At 39.3% G+C, this 22,068-nt stretch overlaps 1 protein-coding gene across 2 annotated transcripts in view; it reads left to right on the top strand.

The window, feature by feature from the left end:
- The window catches only part of LOC119651226 ((11Z)-hexadec-11-enoyl-CoA conjugase), a 71,589-nt gene that overhangs the window by 43,794 nt on the left and 5,727 nt on the right, over positions 1 to 22,068 (top strand). Inside the window, exons 1-3 of one of the 2 annotated variants that reach the window (XM_038054697.1) lie at positions 4,518 to 4,639; positions 4,894 to 5,209; positions 21,725 to 22,061. In XM_038054697.1, the coding sequence (XP_037910625.1) occupies positions 4,903 to 5,209; positions 21,725 to 22,061 (644 nt within the window). In that variant the 5' untranslated portion in view covers positions 4,518 to 4,639; positions 4,894 to 4,902. Of the gene's footprint in view, positions 1 to 4,517; positions 4,640 to 4,893; positions 5,210 to 21,724; positions 22,062 to 22,068 lie in introns of those variants that run through there. The other variant, XM_038054696.1, reaches the window with a different exon arrangement.

Genomic DNA, 22,068 nt, shown 5'->3' on the forward strand with positions numbered 1-22,068 from the left:
ATGAATTTTGGACAATGCATTCAAGCATAACTCTCAGTATCTCATGAATAACGTGAGTAACGTTGGCTTCCAAAGCGTCGGATGAAGCTGGCTTATCACCAATGACCAGAAACCTCACATAACCCTAAAGGACATAGTCCAAAGGAATGATGTCGCATGATCTAGGCCGCCAATTTACCGAGCTACAACGTGCAAACAAGCGCTCTGGAAAGTGATTTCTCAATAAGTCTTATTATTTCTCGCGTTGTATGGCAAATAGCTCCAATTTTTTGAAACTAATACTAACTAAGATTACTTTTGGCAATAATGGTTTAGGAACCATAAATACCTCTAAGCGCAACACTTTCAACCGAACACTGATTCTCGTAGTATAGTTCAACAATTTGGAGATGATTCGACAAAAAGTACCAAATAAAAATGACATGACAGTTTGGCATTTTGAATCGCAGGTCATCTGTCAAAAAAACCCTACTTTAAAAAAGGGTCTAAATAAATCACCCTTTATACAAAAACGGAAATGTTGACTTTCGCTCTTCAAAAAAGTTAACAAATCTTATTAAAGGGCATTCGACTAGTTTTGCACTAACCTTTTTTGATTAGGAAATATACTAGTTAGTCCAACAGTTCTTTGTTTTTTCGATTATTTCATCCTTGATTCTAGTGATATCGATTACCAAGCATACTGCGCGCGCTCCCAAAACTCGTTAATGCCTTTTGGTAATGATAATTAGTCAGTTTTTGCTTCAACAATTCTCTCAAATTCGGGCTCTGTGGAGGCTACTGTAAAATGCGAAATTTTGGCTCCCAATCTACTCCTTTAGAGCCGTTTGTTTTGTATCACTATCGTCTTCGAAGTTTACCTTTCTGGTTGACATTCAAATTATATGAAACACAACAGTCAAGCTTTCTTCTAAAATAAAAGCTAATCTTCCTCTCGAATCGTGTCATTTATCCTATGGAGGGGCCAATATATTTAAGGGCATACATCCCCACACCATTAAGCAATCACCGCCTTCGTTCAGCGTTCCCTACACTGCCAGTGGATGGGTTTCTCCCTATTATCTCTTCCTATTTGATTGGGAACGATTTATCTTGGTTATGGTTGGTTAAATAATGATAAAAGTTGAGTTTTTAACCCTTTCTCCAGCGATCGTGAATAGTTTTTGAAGGCAAAAACGAAAGTTCGGCGTTTTCAAACCCGACGATGACCATAACCGGCCATAGGATCATAACTTTTAAAGAAAATTACGCCATACTGTCTACAATCAAATGGAAAATAAAAGTAGAAGCAGCGGACGTGAGGCTCATTGACCGTTGGAAAAGACATTAAAAGCGCTGAATCCAGTTCCTATGCATCTGATTAGTATTTCCTGTTTACTCCTTAGTAGAATATAAGGCATCCCCACAGTCAGACTGTGCTTCAGTTTCACTATCAACACATTAATGCTATGCAAGTAATAAGCTCACACCGGCGAGACAAGCCCGAGATGAACACAAACACCCATGATGGCTGAGGTTCGAACACAAGACAGGGAGACTGAGTGGCTGACGCTGTACTCCCTCAACCATCGCGCCGGCAAACCATCTAGTTGTTAGAAAATATAAGGTTAGTTTCACATACAGGGAAAACTGGAACGAACCCCGAAAACCGAAAGTTTACTGAAGTCTTCTACACTTATCATCGAAAAAGATGGACTTTTCCCTTGGGACAATATACAACAGCGTTTCTGGTTGAAGTATCGAATCCTCAACAGCCTGCGTGATTGATGACGCAGCGATAGCCAAGTAAAGTGCTGAACAGTTTATTAATCACCCCAAAAATCGTGCAGGAACGGAAAAATTATATTTGAACCCTATACACAGAGCGAATATGTTGAAACTACTCTAAGTAACTGATTAAACGGTATATAGGAAAACGGAATCTTGAATGCTATAGTAAGTATTATAGGGTTCAATCTCTTCGATGCCATAACCGAAACCTGCAATTTGAATATCAGTAGAATTAGCTAAAACTACTATCAAAAAAGCTTTTTCGAAGGACATGTGCCACAGTCTTAATGTCACTAAACAGGAAAACGTATGATTCTTCATTGTGGGTATTCTCACTGGCCATAATTCACCAGGTGGATATATTTTTGGAATAAGGGTATTATAAGAAGATAGTGTCCATCCTCTAATGAGGAAGCGGAATGAACAAAACATTTCCTGGGACAGTGTCCCGCCTGCGGCGCATCACCTATCGGATTTTAACACTGATGTGCTTCAGTTACAGAGGGTAACATCCTGTCCATCAGTGGAAATCGTGTAATACAGAAACACACCAAGGATATACCGTTAGACGGGGCACTGAGTATAATAGCTCACAACAACCTGAGTGCTCAGAAGTAGAACCTGTCATACACCCTTTACATAAACACATTGTCAGTGGAAATGGGGTGTCTAATAGATGTAAAAAAGTCGGGAAACCAAAAACTGATGCTTCAGGTAAGAAGATTTCGTGTGTTTCCTAGCACGTAATTCTGATGTACATCAAAATATCCGCTTTCGCGTGCTACCGCGTTCAAAGTCTAAAAATTTGCACAGAAGCGACAACTTTGACCTATTATAACTTCGGTAGGATCATTCTTTATATCATAACATCCACTGCTGCAAAATTTGATTCTGGGATGAACTTAATGGGTATTTTTCAGTCCATTACTATAAATTATAGTAATGTAGTATTATTAGCTTTATTTGAACAGATATCGGTGTGGAGGGTATTTCGGAACCTAAGCACTGTATAGTGGCAATTTTATAACTTTTTTCAAATTTTTGGGTTGATTAAGTTCTGAGAATAGGTCCGGGAAAGAAATACTCACTTTTCAGCCCGCGCCGTTACCAACTTTGAAAAATACTAATCGGGACTTTTAATTATATATCGCACATGAAGAAAAACGTACACCTTCCTTTTGGATGTATGGAACCAGATGTTTACCAACTTGGGTATGAAATAAGCACTTCGTTGTGTCAAATAGGACGTGGTTTACGTGATCAGGATTATCTGCTTTGGACTTGAGCCCACAGTTTCTAAACATTTCAACAAATAGAAAGGAATGAATGCAAAAGAAACACCTGAATCACTAAATAGGATGATTACCAAGTTTTCACATAAAGTAGTCATAAAGTCAAATTAGCAGCGGGAATTCCCTGTAAAATCGTATTATTTTATAAAATAAGTGCTTTCAGCCACAAAACTACCTGTTCAGAAAATTGGAGCTTTTTAAAATTATACAACCTTAGAATCAGACTCAAAATGTACGGAAGCATTCTCAACATTTCAAATATCAAGAACAAAGTCCAAATCGTCGATTACTCAATACACAGTAACTCCTTAGTATTCAAGGTCCAAATATTTGGTGTCCATTTGTCATTACAAATGTTTGGACACTCCCACTTTTATAAAGAGTAAAATCGACCTAACTTATACACACTTCTTTAAAGAGCTCTCTCATGGTCTCTGATCTTATTTTGCACCTTGTTATCTCCAATTCATCACCTGAAAACAATAGGATATTCACTCAAATTAAATTCCTGGCACGTTTTCGGAATACGTCAATCAGTGCATGAATGACTGCGGTTTCCAAGGCAATTTATTTCACTATCCACTCATAAATAAATCACACTTTGATAAATGAAAATGCTAGTGTTCTGCTCATTTTAGTTCGTGTTTTTAGCATGGTGACCGCAAGCCACAGGGAACTCACTAGCCAGTAGCTCCATGGAAAAGAATTTAAATATTCTCTGATTTGGTTAATTTGTAACTCACCTGTAATTGTGGCTAGATGCATAAAGAACCTATAGTCGCGCATTTTTACGACTTTGGGTGTACGTGAGCCATTGATGCTACGCCAATATGGAGTCAATGCCTTCAAGTGAAAATTGACTCTTATGGAGCTTAGCTCTTACAGAACTGGAGCCAACACGAGGGATTGATATTAGTTTACAAAAATTTATGGTTTGCTAAATAGTACAATAAAACCGTGACTCTACATTAAATTTAAGAAATAAAGCTGCACATTGAATATATTATATAACCTTCGACTACTTAAGGGGAATTATAAGGGCCTCTGATACCACGCGCATTACGGCCTTTGCAATCAGTGAAAGTCATTTATTTCAAACCCAAATGACAGATGCAGCAAACAAAGAAGCTGAATTACATTAAAATTGCAGCTCTTATGTTTGAGTTTAGGTATAAACCCATTGCGCGTAGGGCACTTTTTCACGGAAATTGCCTCCATTTCCCTTTAAAAAAATCTCACTGACTCTCTCCAAAACCTTTCACTATGCTATATGGTGCTCATGCCAATGAGAGTGTACTTGGCTTGAAGATGTCATTAACTTGAAATTACCTTTAATATTCATTACATCCATTTATGACTGTGTTCATAGACCTGGGCTTAGTACCTCAGTGTACCTATGCGCTCAACCCTTAATGCTATTTTGATAAATGGCAAAAGTAGTCATTAAAGTATGTACTTGTTGCAACTGGTGGTTTTTTCCTCAAATGCATAGTCGAGGCATTCCACAAGTTTGAAAAGATCATCACGTAGTTAGTTTAGAGTCTCCAATCAGATAACATCGGAAAGCACTGTTTTAGGTACGGAAAAGCTATTTAGGTATTTAATATTTCGGTTGAAAAGATTTGGGTATAAAGACATAATATATAGATATTTTATATTACTATATTTAGCAGAAACTAAATTTTTTAAAAGCGAAAAATTGCCTATTTTTCAAAGAAAAGAAAACACAATTAAAACTCCTTTTTACCTTGCTTTACTTTTGTGACTCAAACAGTATTTAGAAGCAATAATCTATGAGCTATAATAAAATATCTTCCCTCATTTTTTACAGATACACATCATGGCTCCCAATTTAATTGGGAATACTTTCCTTCTGGCTGAAACAGCCATCGAACAAGAACCACCAAAACGTTCACAAATTGTGACTCCAGTTCCACCACCACAGCGACCTCCGGCGACAACAGCTCAAAAATTAACGAAAAAATCTCTTGAAGTTGATGAATCTACAGCCGTAACGAAGAAATCAAACGAATACAAAGTACAAATTGTGTGGAGAAATGTCACTGCTTTCATCATCCTACATTTGGCTGCTTTCTACTCTATATATTTGATTGTCTCACGTTTTATCATATTGGAATATATCCTGGGTAAGTAGAGATTTTAGTTTGTAATGCTTTCTGGGAAAATTTTATTTAAAGCATAGGAAGCAAATGACCGGAAGCTATTAGCTAGCGAATCCCTAAACGTACAATTACGCAATTTACGAAAGGATTAAACCGTGTCTTGTCTCCGTCGACCCCTTAAGACAACAATGCTTGCCAGTCATAACAATGAGAAGAGCTATGTAACCCAGTAAAAGAACCTCTCCATGGATTTTCCACCCGAAATGTTCTCCGAAGTATACTTCTTCATTTTCTCTCGATCACGTGCACCGGGATATTACCAAATCTGTAATTGATATACCGTTTATTTCATTTAATTGCCTCCAGAAGTCGACCGTGTCCTCCGCTCTACTTCTAAGCATTTTCCATAGTGGGGGTCAACACCCTCACTTTGAGTGGTATTTAAAAGCTATTTTAGAAGCTGCTTCGCCTCCATCATTGAAGACATCCCCAGCACATGTCGAAAGTTCTACTCCTTTCCATCATGTAGCAATTTAAGGGCTTTGGTCCTGAGCCATTCTTCTGAGTCTACCAGTATCACACCTTTTCGAAAGCGTATCCCACGGAGCACAAACTTGAAACTCCATTAGTTGCCCATCTTTACACGAAAAGGTTCTCGTTGATTTTCCGTTCGTTAGGATGACTATGTGCTCCGGAAAAAATCTGAACAGAATGGCCTATCGGATACCCTAACCTCAAATCTCTTGACTTCAACCTTCGCCATTCATCTGCCCAAAGCTCATTAGGAGCATTTATCTCTTGTGGGATCATCTTTGTTGCTCCTCTTTCCCGGCTGCGGACACTCCCTCAATTGCGGCCTATTTTGTTTCTAACGTCTCAGACGTACTTTTGCTTGTCCCTGACTTCTGATCATTGATTTTTATTTATTGTGTGTTTGACATCAGGTCAATGTTGATCTTTTCTTTGCTGCTGAACAATACTTAATGAACCAATTCACGTTCAATATTGGGTCCGGCTTGAGTGTTAGGATGCTTTAGTAGTTACGGCACTAAGCTGTTGCAACCGAATATCGCGGCTCAAATCTGGTAGCGGAAGGGTTTGAACGTCGGATACCAGTCACCACCAAACTCTCCTGCGGAAAGTTAGAGTAATAACCTCAGGCGAGCCCAATACTGACCACATTGCTTCCTATAGTGTACCGTAGTCCTGTAGTATACCGTTAGAGTGTTAAATGAAGTACTCGAACATGCCTCAACGCGCAAATCCAATTGGATTGTTGTGACAATTATTATTGAAAGAACCGAAAACTGAAATCGCAGCATTTCAGCATTGCAAAGGTAATTCAATGGATAAAAATTTAAATAGCACAGAAATGGTTTCTCTAAGCAAACCAAAATCTTTAAACAATAAAGTCGAATGCAATGATCTTCAGTAAGACTCCGCTCTATAAATTTAAAACCATCTTTCAAAGCCGCGACTTAACGAGAAAGCGAACAAAGGACAAATTTGGTTGCCATTTACCCCTTATAGCGCTATACTACACATGCGCGCCCTCATTTGTGGTTCCCTAAAATAGACTTCAGTTCTCACTGAGCTTTTCTGAGATGCCTGCACTTCGTCTATATTGTTCTGCACTAAGTGCCTTTGAGGCGACCTTCCCATCGGCCATCTTTGGAAAGTGAATTCCACTGCATGACACAGCCAGCAATGTAATGGTCGCCCCTCCTTAATATGTGACCTATCCATTGCCAATTTCGCCTGCTAATCTGCATACAAATAGCCAACCCTTGATGTTACCTAGATGGTCGCTACCGATTTTCTTTTCAGGTGTCCTGTAAATTGTGGAGCTTTCCTAAACGTCAAATTTTCATAAGCCATTAGTCTCCTTATTTACTTTTAAATTGTTCTTTGTTATTGTCTGTTTTCCCTAGGTGATGTGTCCTGATTATTAACGATTCTTCTGGATTACTAGATTTGGGTGCCTTAAATGCTCGTTGAACCTGGTCATTCCGTTCTTTTTCGCAGTTTTAATAACGCGATGTGTCCGTTATTCAATCGAAAGATAATAGTATGACCAGCACTCAGTGAGACATTTAGTTGTTCGGTGCCATTTTTTTTATGAAAGGGAGTGGTAGGATATCGCTAAGATAGTTTCCTGTTTGGGAGTTTGGTTTTCGGTATATTTCAAATTCGATGTTCTCTGCATTATTGATAATAAGCACTCGTATACCCGAGAAGGATACGAGTAGTTAATGATTACGTTCAACTTCCACCATGAATATATTTTGAATTAAACAAAGCCCATTTCGTTTTCGAAATGCGAAAATCAATCAATGAATGCATATAACGCTAATTAGTCATAATATTGGATTGCCATGATGATGCCTTTGACAGTTTTCATGTATCAATTCCTGAATGCTCATACTACCCTTTCAGGCCCTATGTTCGAACAGTGTGCCGCCGATGTCGCGGAATTGAATTTTACAAAAGTCTACAAACCGTTCACCGTTGTTGTTATAGTCACCATAACCATTCCTCCCCACCACTTGCCTTTTCTCAGTGGGCATAGCAAAGAGCCCACCTTGATATTCCCATAAGCCATCACTATCACTATGCCAGCTTAGACAAGCCTCTTCTGAATTACATATAATAGCTCATAGAAAGCATCTTTCTCGGCTATATAAGAAATCTCGATCAGTCTCTTTTGGTGCATAGTACTACAAAATTGCCACGCTCTTTAACTTGGATCGCAGCCCAAAAATGGACCGATAAACTTCAACTGCCTAAATGGATTTGAGAAAGACTCCAAGGTCTATTACAAATGCCAAAAGTATATACTTCTGATACAACTTACTCATCTACCTTAATGAGAAAGTAGATTATTCTACATGGTAAAGCTAGTTATAAAGGTATTAGCCTTTCTTATTGTGCAGCCATTTCACGGCAGTTTTCGCCTTACAGTATACTTCAGGATTACAGTACCCTATAGGAGGAAATATGGTCAACCTTGCACTCGCCCGAGATTATCACCCTGATTTGACTCAGATACTCATTCACAGCTGAGTCGACCGGTATCCGAAGTCAAATCACGATACAAACTCCACTGCCACCAATGAGATTTGAACCACCACTTTCCGTACGACAGCCTTGATCTCTAACCACTCAGCTATCCGGACACTGTGTTCACCCATGTTGTTCATAATCTCCCCCAACCTATCGACCAATTTACTGGTGCCGGTTCGGTAAAAAAGCCCTATGGTTTTTGCGGTGACCACCGATGGAAAAAGCAATTCCCCTCATATAGTTAGGCATGGAAAGGAAAAAGTACGCTAATAATTCTTTTGAAATAATCTATGTGTAATCTCGCGATGTTTCTAGCGATTAAATTATTTGAAATAATTAATTTATTAAGCTTGCAAATACCGATATTTCGGGAACCATTTGTTCCCTTCATCAGTGGTAACAAGACTTGTCAGTGGTTCCCGAAATATCGGTATTTGCAATCTTAATAAATATTACTTGCGAATAGGAAAGGAAAGTCTTAATTATTGCAAGGCTTTCGAAGTAAGTTGAAGAGTGTGCAGCTGATGAAGTCGAACTTCCTACTCCAAATCATACAGGATTTCATTGACAACGATTTATGTGGTACGCGGTATTGCTGGGCGACACAGCGGTCCATGTCGACCCTCTTGTCTTTCTAATCCCATCTCATTTGATTCTACGGTTCACATCACATTCGAAAAACAAAGCCTATGACCACCTGTTTTAGCTATCAAATTTCAAATTTCAAACTTCATCAAATTTTTTGAACATATAAGTATGTATTCCCATTTATACCCAATGACACTTTTCAGGTGGTCGGTTGCTTGAACTCCTATGAGGATTCCAAAGGTTCTAGCTTAACATTTTGAATTTTGTTCTCCTGCTGTCATGCGTTATGTTAGTATGTCCACCTCTTCCAAGATTTCTAAGAAGAAAGCCTGTGTTTACTTATCACTGCAATTATCCGTAGTACACTCTTCTATTTTGTTGGTGACCTTCTAGCCGAACTTGAAAAAGCAAATGTTGGCTCACACTGAAATGCAAATGTTGAATCTCTTGAACCTTTATCCTTCCATCGCTGACAAACGCAGGACGCAATGAGCGTAGAAGTTACAGTCAGCCAAATTGACTATGATCATCCACACACCCCAGTAGGTATGATCTAAATCCACAATATGGTAATTATTGCGTGCATGGTTTCTATTTGGCAGAAAGAAAGCTCAGATCTATCGTAGGGATCCAAATCTCCCTGTGGATTTTGAATACGAACTTATTATGACCAAAGGGTAACCCTGTTGTTTTTTTCTTCCATTAGGATCCCTACATAAATCGAACCTCGGTATGTCCCATGGATCGATGGCACTTCCGGGACAAATCTACTGCTCGACCATGACTCAGCTACAATCCACAAACTGAAGAGGGATTTTAAATAGTAGATTTGTAATGGAAATAGTTTGTAGCAATGCTACAAATCAACGAAAGGGCATATTATAATAGCCTCAATGACAACAAAGGTCTCTAAGAAATATATCGGATACTCTATCCTTTTTTAAGATATATCATATGCTTTAAAAGACTCGCGGAAATCACTGCGAAGAGAATAAATATTGTCAACGATTTTATTGCCAAAACACATCCTAGACAAAGGTCGCCATACTTCCGAAACAACTTGACTGTGATGACGAAAGTAAGGAATACCAGGAAATTAGACACCTATAAAAGCTTGTAACTCTAAAAATTAGCATATATTCCTGCTTCGAAATCCTTAGCGGCCGAGAAGAAGCAGACTTACGTCTCTGAAGTACAAAGAAATTTAGACGGAAGTAACTTTCATATGTCCAATTTTCAACTACAACATAAAGATACATTACATTACATTTTTGTTAATAATGCTCCAGCGGTAGTCATCCAAACGTACTCGAGTAGGGCTACTCATCTCTTTTCCCAAAGCTCACTTGAGGTTATGTGGTACCATGGGAGCAGGAATTGCCTTTAATATTTTCCGCCAAACTATCCAGATATCCTATGCGAGAATTCACTCACAAGCATTAGTCCCGGATGTCCGTCAGTGCGGTAGCCCTCTTCTATAAATAACAGAATTCAGAAATACTACGCCTTCCATATACAAACACACTATACTTCGCATGAATTTATTAATTATGTAACACTTGCAATTCCATGTTTACAACTAATTACAACTGAGGATATATTTTATTAGTTGAATTTCAAAGAACATCCAGATTAACCACGTTTGGCATTTTCAATTGAAAGTTATTCCCACCTATAAGCACTTCAATGACTTCAGTGGGAAAATTCGAAAAACCATTGTAAGGTCTGTAATTGTGCACAAATTGAACTTTTGCTTAGTCTTTGCATAAAACCTATGAATATTTACAATTTGTAATATGTCTAAACATTGCTCTGTAGCTACCACCTGTATTCCTAATGCAGCTGGCAGTTACAGAGTTTGTAAAGCCATATTTTCAACTCATAGAAAACCAGTTCAAACAGGCCGTGAAATTAGCTAGAAGCTGTTCGACCACCTTCAAGTCACTTTATATAGCCCATGAGGTATTATCGTTTCCCTGCCTTTCGATTAGCTAAAACAAGCCTAACGAGACCGGGTAGGCAGATGAAATTCATCCATAACCCGGCACTTTTAAAATTATGATTGAACAAGAATTCTTCGAGCGAGCGCAATGCTGACCACATTGCCTCCTAGTGTACCGTTACACTTCAAGGCCCTGATCCAATATGGATTGTTGCGCCAACGATTATTATTATTAAGAATTCTTAAAGGTTCCTAAAGATGCAAGATAATCTGCTGAAAATGAACCTAAAACCGGCGAAAAGAGTCAAAAAAACATATTGTCAAAAACTTCTGCAATCACTTGGAAGTTGTAAGGACAATATCTCCAGGCAGTCACAAAAATGGCAAACATTTATGGTGAAGCGTTGGAGTAAGGGGAGCAAATCCTTGCAGGAAGGGCTTCATCTGATCCTGATCCGGGAATAAAGTTAAGGCCCTTATACAAATCCTAACTAGCAATTCAAGAACAAAATTTGGAACCATAATAAGTTATTTATTTTTTAAATTTGGCCATTTGAATTGAAAATATTTACAATAACCACTCGAGTTAGGGAGCCAGCCAGGAGAAAATGTAGGATTTAGGATGAGAACTGGTGCACTTTGTACTTGTTTGATCTTCCACACTGTATCCGATTCACCCTACACTTACGGTGGATCAAGAGTACCTCTTGTGCCCACCATTCCCACTTAAGAACTAAATGAAATAAAAGTCCACTTCGCCGTAGTTTCGCCAAGTCCACATACTTATATTTCGGGTAAGCCTATGTATTCACCACATCCTTATGCGGGCCCCACGCCATTTGCTACGCACCAGATGATCTTGTTCACTCAACTTGTCCACTAACACTTGTTGTTTTTGAAGCTATTCACAATTTTCTAAGGTACTGAGAGCTGATGCCCACACTGATGCCGCAGATCAAAGAGCTGAACTGGACTCGCAATAACAGTACTCATGGACTGTGTTTCGGGCCACTTATATTTGGTAGCATCCTTGCTAATGTTGGGCTGATGACAGCTACCTTCTGCCCTATAAGCCTTAAATGTGGTTGCAAATTCAGCTTCGCTGTCAGAAGTGAAGATAGTATTTAATATGGAGTCATATAATATATAGTTTGTCTTATTAAGGTTAGCGTCAATATTACGGGCCCGTCTATCTTGAACTCTTTTCGTTGCCTTCAGAAAATCGTCATGTTGAAAACAGTGGCGTAACTATCTCCCAAAGCAATCTGGGGCACACGAACGGTGAGGCCTTATATTGCCTGTTGTGAAAATACCTCTTCGATTTTTTCCATCCGGTAGTTTAATGAACAGTATCCCGTTAAAAGCCTCTAAGTTTTCATGTCCCACTTCTTAAGGAACAACATAAATGTGGCTCTAGCGGCCCAGGACTTTTTCACAAAGTTTTTTGAGTGCCGACACAAGTTCGAATTTCTCCATTCGGCTACGTGGATCCTTATCATTTCCAGCTTCAGAGTAGACTTGGCAGTGGATAACCGGATGACAAAAGCTGGTTCGGACCCCCCATTTTGGATTCAAAAACTTGGCGGGCCAGTCTGTTCGCCTCCTCATTACCAGCGATTTTTGAGTGCGCTGGCATCCACGTCAGGAATGTTTCGTTCAGTCGACAAAATTTCAGCAGAACCTGATGACAACTCCACAACAACTAGCTTGATATATCGTTGCTGTTTTGTGCTAATAATGCTGCCCAACTGTCAAAACAGATTCGAATGGTGCAACACCTCCATTTTTGCCGCAAACATTCTTCTGCTGCCAATAAAATGGCATATATCTCCGCCTGGAATATGCTCGTCATTTTTCCGAAAGATCAAACTAGTTCCATAATTGGATTTCCCGAGAACATCTCTGCGCCCGGCCTATTTTCCATGACTGACCCGTCGATGAAGATCATTAAGTCTGTAATCCCGAAAGACTCGTGGCCATTTATCTTCTCTTTCGGTAATTACGACGGAGTAGGTTTTTTCGAAGACGAATCTGGAAATCATATGATCAGCAGGGATCAGAGCCACCTGATGTCTACCAAGAAATTTCCTGATGGACGCAGGACCGTATGATTGACCGCCTTTCCAAGCGCCAAAAGTATGAAGCTTATATGCGTCGTCAGCTGCTTTCCATTTCACCTCTAAATGTATTGGGGTTAAATATAGAATAACTTTTAGTGTCACGGTCGACGTACTGTATTACTTAGGCAACCGACCCTCTGGATCTGCGACAACAGCTTCTTGCTGTTAGCAAAGTTCAGTCTCGGCCACCAGACGATGCACGTATACATCAAAATGGGTTTTGTTATGGAGGTATATATCCAATGAATAAATATTTGACTGTTTGTACCAGCTGAATTTGCGCCCCTGATAAGGTGGGTAGCGTATAGCTGCCCCACCTATCTTTCCTAATGAATATAACTAGTACAGTCTACTTAGCCTTCACCGTGAGTCTATTATGGAGGCACCAACTGTGTTGCATTCAGGCGGTCATATAATGTGCTCGCAAACTTGCCGATAATTATTAAGGCTAGATCGTCCGTAAATGCTTGTGCGTCCTCTAGGAGCCATACCAAGATGTCCATTACCGAGAGCCATAACAGAGGTGAGAGAACCCCTCCCTGTGGGCAACCTCTAAGACACCCTGCCTTAATAGACTTCCGTCCGACCAGTATGTGGATCTTTCTCTCCTCTAGCATTGAAGGATCCAACTGATTAACGGAGGATCGATTCCATCCTGTCTAGCTGCATTATAAACCGCCGCGAAACGGCGGGCACCTTCGATTTCTATTAATTCGCGTATTTTTCAACGGACATCGCCTTTCCAATTTTTTCCGTTAGCTCATGAAGTACTTTCTCCGTGGACTTGCCTTTCTGGTAGTGAAATGCCACCTAGCGATATGTATCGCTTATGAACCGATCTACTAGTTTTTCCAGTCCTTTTAGCAGAACGGAACTTAGACCACTCGGTCGGAAGCTTTTTGCGTCTATGTAGGTGGTTCCCTGGTTTGGGAATTAATATTACCTTCACATCACGCCAGCTGGTTGGAATATAAACATGTGCTAGGCAACCACGGTACATATTCCAGGGTAAATTTACTTTAAAACTAGAGCAGGAATAATGCCTTCCGGACCTGGAGACTTGCATCTCTAGAAGAAGTTGCCCATTTTACTCGTTCCAGTGGAATTACTTTGCATGCCAGAGTCCAATTTTCCGGTTGTATGCGGCTTTCGTTCCCAAGATGAGATTTTGGATGCTGCCTGGGAAGTGCACTTCAAGCAAAAGATAATCCAACCCACGTTCTTTGACAAGAATCCGCTTTAGCTTTGAGGTTGCATCAAGAAGGTTGGTTTCTTCGCAAAAGCGTCTCCATGATGATCGTTTGACCAACCTTATGCTCTTCTTTAAAACTTTTTGGGCCTCTTTGTACCAAATCCAGCAAGCGGCTGAATCAGACTTTAGAGCTCGGTTTAAAAGCATCCTCGTCGTTTCCCTCTGTTTTACCAAATCCGAGTTCCATCATGGTGTTCTCCCAACGTCTTGAGTGGACAGCTTTCTTCGAAAGCTTCTCTCATGCTAGTTGTGATCATCTGAATTGTTTTCTCAATTCCAGCAATAGATTTAATGCATCAACAGGGTTCGTATCATATTCTCGTTGATACTGAATGCAAATAGAAGGTTTAAAAGAGCTATCCGAGAAACTGGTAAATGTTATCATAACGATATTAGATTTTACTCTCTCGTAACTGATATAAGAACATAATCTTCCAGGTTGAGGTTTCAGTTCTTGTGGGGCATCGACAAGCCTAGGTCCGTTGTCTGACTGTCATGGATATTTCTGGTTTTTTACCTACCCCAATACAATATTCGTAAGACAGTAATAAAGCTAAAGTGTAGCTTTATTGGGAATGGAAACCTATTTTTTACCGATAGAATTTATTTCTATTATCGATGAAAGACTCGATTCGCTTTTATCTAGTTTTGAACTCACAATGTCTAGTAAACGACTTAATTTTAATACGAAGCAGGTTATTTACATTAAGACGAATCAACTGTTTCTATGCGAACTGAATACATTTTCAAGACGTTTTATGCCGTCACGTTTCAGTCACAGTCGACTGTAATTTTATTATGGCAGCACCAGGTGGCGGTTAGAAGTGTAATGCAATAATACATATAACGGATAGTAACTTCTAACGAACGGGACGAACCGCCAACTCAGAATCCAGGCATTGAATTGCTTAGCATCAACTCTGAAAACAAGGACATTCATCAATCAAATTTCTCAAAATTCTTTGAATTCAAGGTGTCTTCATCAATAAATCAACTGATGAAACCCCGAAGCAAACGCAATGACACCAAAACTATCAATCTAATTACGCCAACCAACCATTTTTTATGTGGTCTTCAAAATCATTATACAAATAAGCATTACGATATAAGAGGAAATAGACAAAAAACTCTTCAATAACCTTCCGGCAAATGTGGTCAATAACTTGTTGAATCAAACGAAAGTGAAAATTTTGTTGAATGACCCGCGATACGAATCCATGCCGTAACCAGCATAGCATTGAACTTCTTGTGATTAAGCTCAAAGACTGCTTCACCGGTAGATTTTTTGACCATCATTCAAGTCAGCCGAGACTGTGGCATGGCATTGAAACCCAAATCACTGGCGCTAGTCCACCGAGAGTATCTTGCGGATATACAAAATGTACGAGTACTCACATATGATGCCCTTAATTATTAAACTTCAAATGCATTTGAAGTACACTTTACGGACGGTAGTTACGTTTGTACGTAGATATCAATGACGGCCCCTCACCTGATTGGAAACCTGTTGGCTGCGGTCAAGATCACAAATCAAGTATCTTTTTTTTTGATTGACTGAATGGTGTGAACAAAATTACTTTATTAGATTCGGTTATTAAAGTTGATCTTGAATTTGAATTTTTGATAAAGAAATAGTTTTTTGGCTTTTTCTTTGAATTAACCCAATGAGAAAAGGTTGGAGTAATTTTTGCGAATTCTAGGAAAGGAGGCTTTCGGCTATTAAATATCAGAGAATTCAATAGAAAAATACACCTAACTATTAGGACCTTATTAATCAAGGACGAGAGCTGAAAATTACAAAATATGTTCATGGTTAAAAATTTCTATGTGGAGTTTAGTTAACCCATTTTGGCATCCCTCTTATGCCTCAAACTTTGTGCTTTTTGCTACTAGCACAGCAAGTGCTATTCACAATATTGTTGTTCCATAAAACGCTAATTATAAGTACACCAGGATGGACTTCATCTGAATTCTATGAGATCTATGTCCTCCTCAGGCTCTTCCACTGTATGTAGGTTATCCAAGTCTAATTCAGAATTTTCCAAACTAATTTCTGACCTTTCCAAATTATCTTCAGACTTTTCCAAACCAATTTCAAAATTTTCCATTTCAAATTCAGAATTTTTTAATTTAATTTAAAACACCTAGCTGTAAAATTTATAAGTTAAAAGTTATAAAACTTATAAATTTTACAGCTAGGTGAGGATGGAAATCTGAAAATCTGAGCAGCCCATTATTTTTCTACCATTATTTATTTTAACGGATTGTGGTATTCGATTTTTCATATATGATCCAGCCCAACATCTTCATTACAGCTAGGCAGTGTTTATTCTCTTCGTCAATTCCAATCACTTCACCCATTGGACCATTCGGCAGAGAGATCGATTCATCTAGATCGGAATCGTCACTTTTCTATGCCTGGTCCAGATGGAGTCGAAAATCTCTTGAAGAAACAACTAATGTATCAAGCCATCGTTGTTTCGATCAGTCTTTGGGTCGTTTTCCATTGACTTCGACGTTCAGACTTTAGAAAACGCTTTGATTGGCTGACACCTCATGTGACGTCTTCGAACGAGCAATTTGACTCTTATCTACGTGAATGCATCCGGTTAAGTGCTACTGGTTACTTTTAAAGTAATCAAGTTTTTAACAGGAAAGTCAGAAACTGATGCGTGAATGGGCAATCCTTCAATTTACTTTACCTTTCGGCAGTGATGGTTACAAGTTATATAGCAAATTCTGGCAAGCACAGCGTCCTCGAAAAGAAAGGTGTCAAAACGGATAGATATGTTATTTACCGCATGTTAATTATACTAAATAGAATAATATTATATTATTGTAATGTTGTATGTATGTAGGTGCACAAGAAACGTTACTCGCATCTTTATCTAAGTGGCGATAAAACATACGTTTCCGAAAGATTCACAGGCCGCAAACAAATCGGTTTGCACTGAGCGGGATTCGAACCTTGGGCCCCTTGAATAATTTTAACGCAGTCGTATATTATTAATTAAGATTGGAGTTAAAGTTTAAAAAATATTAACTCACATTGAAATGATCATCACAATTTAAAGCTGACTCCAAAGAAACTAGATTCCGTCGAATGATGACGATCCACTTCTTCCGAAAACCTCCTTTCCTGACAGCCAAAAAGCTTGCTGCGGGGTTTCTGTGGAGTTATTTGTGCAGCAAGATTCGAAGTAATATTTCGTCATCCTCTTTGGCATTCCACACCGCAAATTAATTTTGACAGTTTTATATTTGCATGAGTAACTGTCAGTTGCCGGACTACTGAAGTTAAGAAACTTCGAGCCAAGAAGCCCGAGTTGTGACGTCACATTACATGGCGCGGGCTTTTCAGTCTGTTTGAATTTGGTTGAAATGACGATAATTTCGAACACACAGTTTTTTTTCAAAAACGGTCTTGCACCATTGAAGAGATTTCCGTCATTAGTGTCTCCGTTGAACCGCTTATCGGTCCGGTGGCATCGATGGTTGCGTAGACCGCTATGTAGATCATATTTGATTCTACATTTCTCTGACACGTTACCAAAGGAAATCAGATGTAGCGTAACTGCAACTGTATTTTATTTATTTCTTCCCATGATCTCAAGGTTTTTTTTATTTTACTGTTATGTAAATCATGTTCCCGAGCTCCTGCTGATCCGTCAATCAATAATTCGAAATTTTACCTCGATCCAGCACTTGGCATTTTGCGCCTTTATATGTTGCTCTGATAATAGCTAACTTACTTCGGAATGTCTTCCGGCGCAATGAATTCCAGTTAAACCTCCTTGTTGACGCTTGATCGAAATGGCGCACATCGTCTTACAATGGCCCAAAGATGTTAATGCACTTAGCATAGGATGATCCACAGTGTGCACCTCTCGCGTTTACTGATTACGCTTTCGAGATGCTCTTTGACGAGTTTTAGAGCTGTTATGATTATTATCTTTGCAACATCAGCAATCACGCAAATATCCCCACAATTATAGCATTCAAAGTAGGCGCCCCTTTTGAGAATCTTTAAGATTCTTTGATTTCCTAAGAAAGACCAGATTCCATATAATTGTGAAGTTAACCAATTTGTAGAAGCTCCAGCATAGGCTGCAGCTCCACCGAAGATAAGCAATTTTATACCGCTTGAGCGCATTGACAACAGTGATTACTTCACTCCCTCAGGAAGAGCTGTCCGCATCTGCATGTTAACGTAGATCTCTACTTTATCACGACAGGCAGAATTTCTTCGGATATAATGTGATAGGACTTTGTTCGGTGTTCGATTTGTAAATTTTCCCCGGGCCTGCCCCTCCCACTCATATAAAGAATTGTTTCCTACTGTCATGTTCCTGTGCTCAACTAACCTAATCATTCTAGCTTTCCAATTGTTTCCAACAATCTTTCCCATTCACCCCTAATATTTTCTTCTCTTATTAATACCTTCTTGGACCGCATTATCTAGTTCTTCCGATCCAACCTGCCTGAGCGTTACATCTCCATTCAACCCTTGAATGTATCAATCCAACACTGAATGAAAATCAGCTAAGTTTCTGCACTCTCTCAACTTAGCTTTAGCATTAATCAACTGAGATTAATGTGATATGGTGTTACGCACTGCTGAAGCTTCTATCGTCGAAACATTGACATTCTTAGCTTATTTCAAAGCATTGTTTTATAGTCATTACTTGATGAGCCTCGATGTTGCCCCGGGTTCGCGGTGATTTTAAGCGTTCTGTTGACAATCCCCCCAACAAGATTCCTATAGTCTTTCGTGTTTGCTCGCATACCTCCTGCTTCATCTAAGCTACCTCCTTCTAGGTACAAACTAAAAAAGCCGTTCCGTTTGACATCAATATTGGACCCCAACCCGATGGGCTTCGAAGTCTCTTCCCCCCTACTGCAATACATACAACTATCAATGAGAGACCAGTTAAATCGAGATAATAACCTTTAGAAAGCATTTATTAGCATTATCCTTATTTTTAACGATTACCTCATGCTAGCAGTATACTGCCGCCCTACCTCACTGTCCCCTGTTGTTCCAAAATCTTGAAGAGGCCCTTCAACGAGAACAACGTGGCTTTATGAAACATTGATCTACTGCTTCTAACTTTCTCGACTCTTTGCTAAATGTCTTAGTTCAGAGCAGGAGAAGCACATCGTTATACCGATTTCTGTAACGCTTTTGATTCCATCAACCAAAATATACTTTTTTTACCCAATGACAACCTTTCATCACCCAGCTTCTTTCATTCCTCTGGGGCTCCCCAAGGCTCCATATTAAGCCCCCTATTGTTTATTAATCTTAATTCTCTCCCCCGTTTCTTCATCTTACTCATGCTTACCCTACCTGGATGACTTTAAATTGTATATCTCTTTTTCATTTCCGCAAAAGTGTACTTTCTTGAAATCCGAATTGGACCCTTTGATGCATTGGTGCTCGATGAATGAGCTGCCACTTTACGTCAGCAAATGCCACTCAATATGTTGATCGCCCAAATGCTCTTCCACCTTCCTTTCCCACTCTTTTGGTGGGAACCTATCATTTCTTACCGACGGTATAACGTTGGTTGACAAATTACCTTTCAATTCCCACTTCGTCGATATCATCACTTTCAGAATGACCATCCTTCCTCCGACTTTAGCTCAATTCAGCCCTCTTTAACACTTTTCAAAATCCTCGTTAGAAGCATTCTTGAATATTGCTCTATAATTTGGTTTCTTTGCCGCAATGCCTTGTTCTGGAAGCTGTACAGCGTAAATTCAACCAATCTCTACACAAATTTAATTTTTCCCTTTCAAACTATTTTCCCTCTTAATTTCCCTTACCTGCAACAATGCTAAATCTGCCATGAAAAATCCACCCTTTTTTTTTGTAATAGCCTACTGTTCTTCGGCCTCGGAAAATGTTTGTCTATTCATTTTTTAATGCCGGTGGAACGCCCGTCGATTCAAATTAATCCGAGAGTCGCATTTCTAAAGTCGATTTTCTCTCTTTACTTTTAATGACAATCAATGGCACTGTGCCGTAGGGAGAGGAGTCCTTTCCAGGGTACCATCAGCTCGCTCCACTCAGACCCAAATGTCCAACCTATATCGCGAAAATTCTCCTTCAAAAGGGAGTAAGTAAAGATTTTGGTAGTCCGCGACACCTACACACCTACAATACTCTATCGAGGATTAAATGAGGATATCCCGTTGACAAGGGCAGACATGATTACAGTTGACAAGGGCTGGCAAGGTTAGGGCGACATACAAGTTTTTAAGGAATGGGAACCAGGTTACAGTTACAAATCTGTTTGCACAAAGTTAACCTGAGACATACTTCATCTTTGAGAATCCCGGGGTAATGTTAACAATTCCAAAGTAAAGTGTCGACATAAATCTGTAATCATATCGAAATCGAAAACTTCCTTCCTGGCCTTTTTCTCTTACCATCGACCTGGATGTTTAGACCAATTTTGGCAAGTGAATTCCTTTTAGCCCCAATTACATGCACATACCACCGAAGACGCGTCTCTCGTGTCCTGTTCTCACACATTTTATAATGATAATGGAACTGTAGTCTATAACCGCACAAAGCACTAAACAACAACCACGACAGGAATGTCATCTCCATGATCCTCCTCTAGTTCTACTAAAATCTGACTTTGCAAACAAAATTTGTCATTTGCTCCGATAGGTCAGTGCACCTCTGCACTGCCTTTTTAGACGTTTTCGTGCATCTTCGCAAACAGTAACTCAACTCTCTGAATTTGGCAGTCCATTTCCAGATTTGTACAAGCTCCTTTCAATAAAGTCATTCTATCTTATGGCATGTCCGGCACAAAAATCTTCGCCCATCAATCACTAGGTGAAGCTTATAAATGTTAATAACCTCCCGCCGCTAATGACAGTATAGAGACATGTGCTTCAGTCTGGTATGCATAAATAGTCAATCAATCTCGATCGCAATCTAACTGACGTCACACACGTCCAGTATGATCGTGATATTCATATTGTATGTAGTAAACGTCCGAAAAAACGGAACATTTACACGATCTTAATGGCGGCTTGCTTCTATGACTCTCTTCAGTAATAATGCGATTGTCTAGTCGGCATAGTTTTCAATGAATCCAGCTTGATTTCAGTTACAGATTATTACAGTTCATATTGAAAGAAGATCATCGTTAACAAATCCTGGCACGTATTCCTCAGAAAAAAAATTAATTAAGCAATAGATATTCACCCCATAGGTTTATTCATTGACCATTTTTTCGTGCAAATCACCAAGTGCAATCCCAACCATATTCCTCCATGTGATTGATGAATGGAAAAAAACTTGAAGCGACGCATTCAAACAGGTGGAGAACTGTTAGGAATCAATCAGACAGGGTGTTACTAAGTAAAAAAACTGAAAGTTCTAGGCTGGTCGAAGCAGGTCACCAATGTTAATGTGATGACAATTACGAAGTTAGAAGCATCTTTTATTAAAAAATCAAGAGATACCTAGCTTTAATAGACCAGAAAAAAAACTTATTACAATTCAAGCATATAAAAATTAGTACTAATCAAGACTACATACTTTCTTACAGGACACTTGATGGGCATTTTCGCAGGATTCGGAGTGACAGCTGGAGCACATAGACTATGGGCCCATAAATCATATAAAGCGAAACTGCCACTTCGAATCATCCTCATGATTTTCCAAACGATGGCATTCCAAAACTGCATCCACGAATGGGTACGTGATCACCGGGCCCATCACAAATTCTGCGATACCGACGCCGATCCACATAACTCCCGACGTGGTTTCTTCTTCTCACACATGGGATGGTTAATGTGCAAAAAGCATCCAGACGTCAAGGCTAAGGGACAAACTATTGATATGAGCGACATTGAAGCTGATCCTGTTGTCATGTTCCAAAAAGAGTAAGTA

This window comes from Hermetia illucens, chromosome 3 (assembly GCF_905115235.1).
Source record: "Hermetia illucens chromosome 3, iHerIll2.2.curated.20191125, whole genome shotgun sequence".
Lineage (NCBI taxonomy): Eukaryota > Metazoa > Arthropoda > Insecta > Diptera > Stratiomyidae > Hermetia > Hermetia illucens.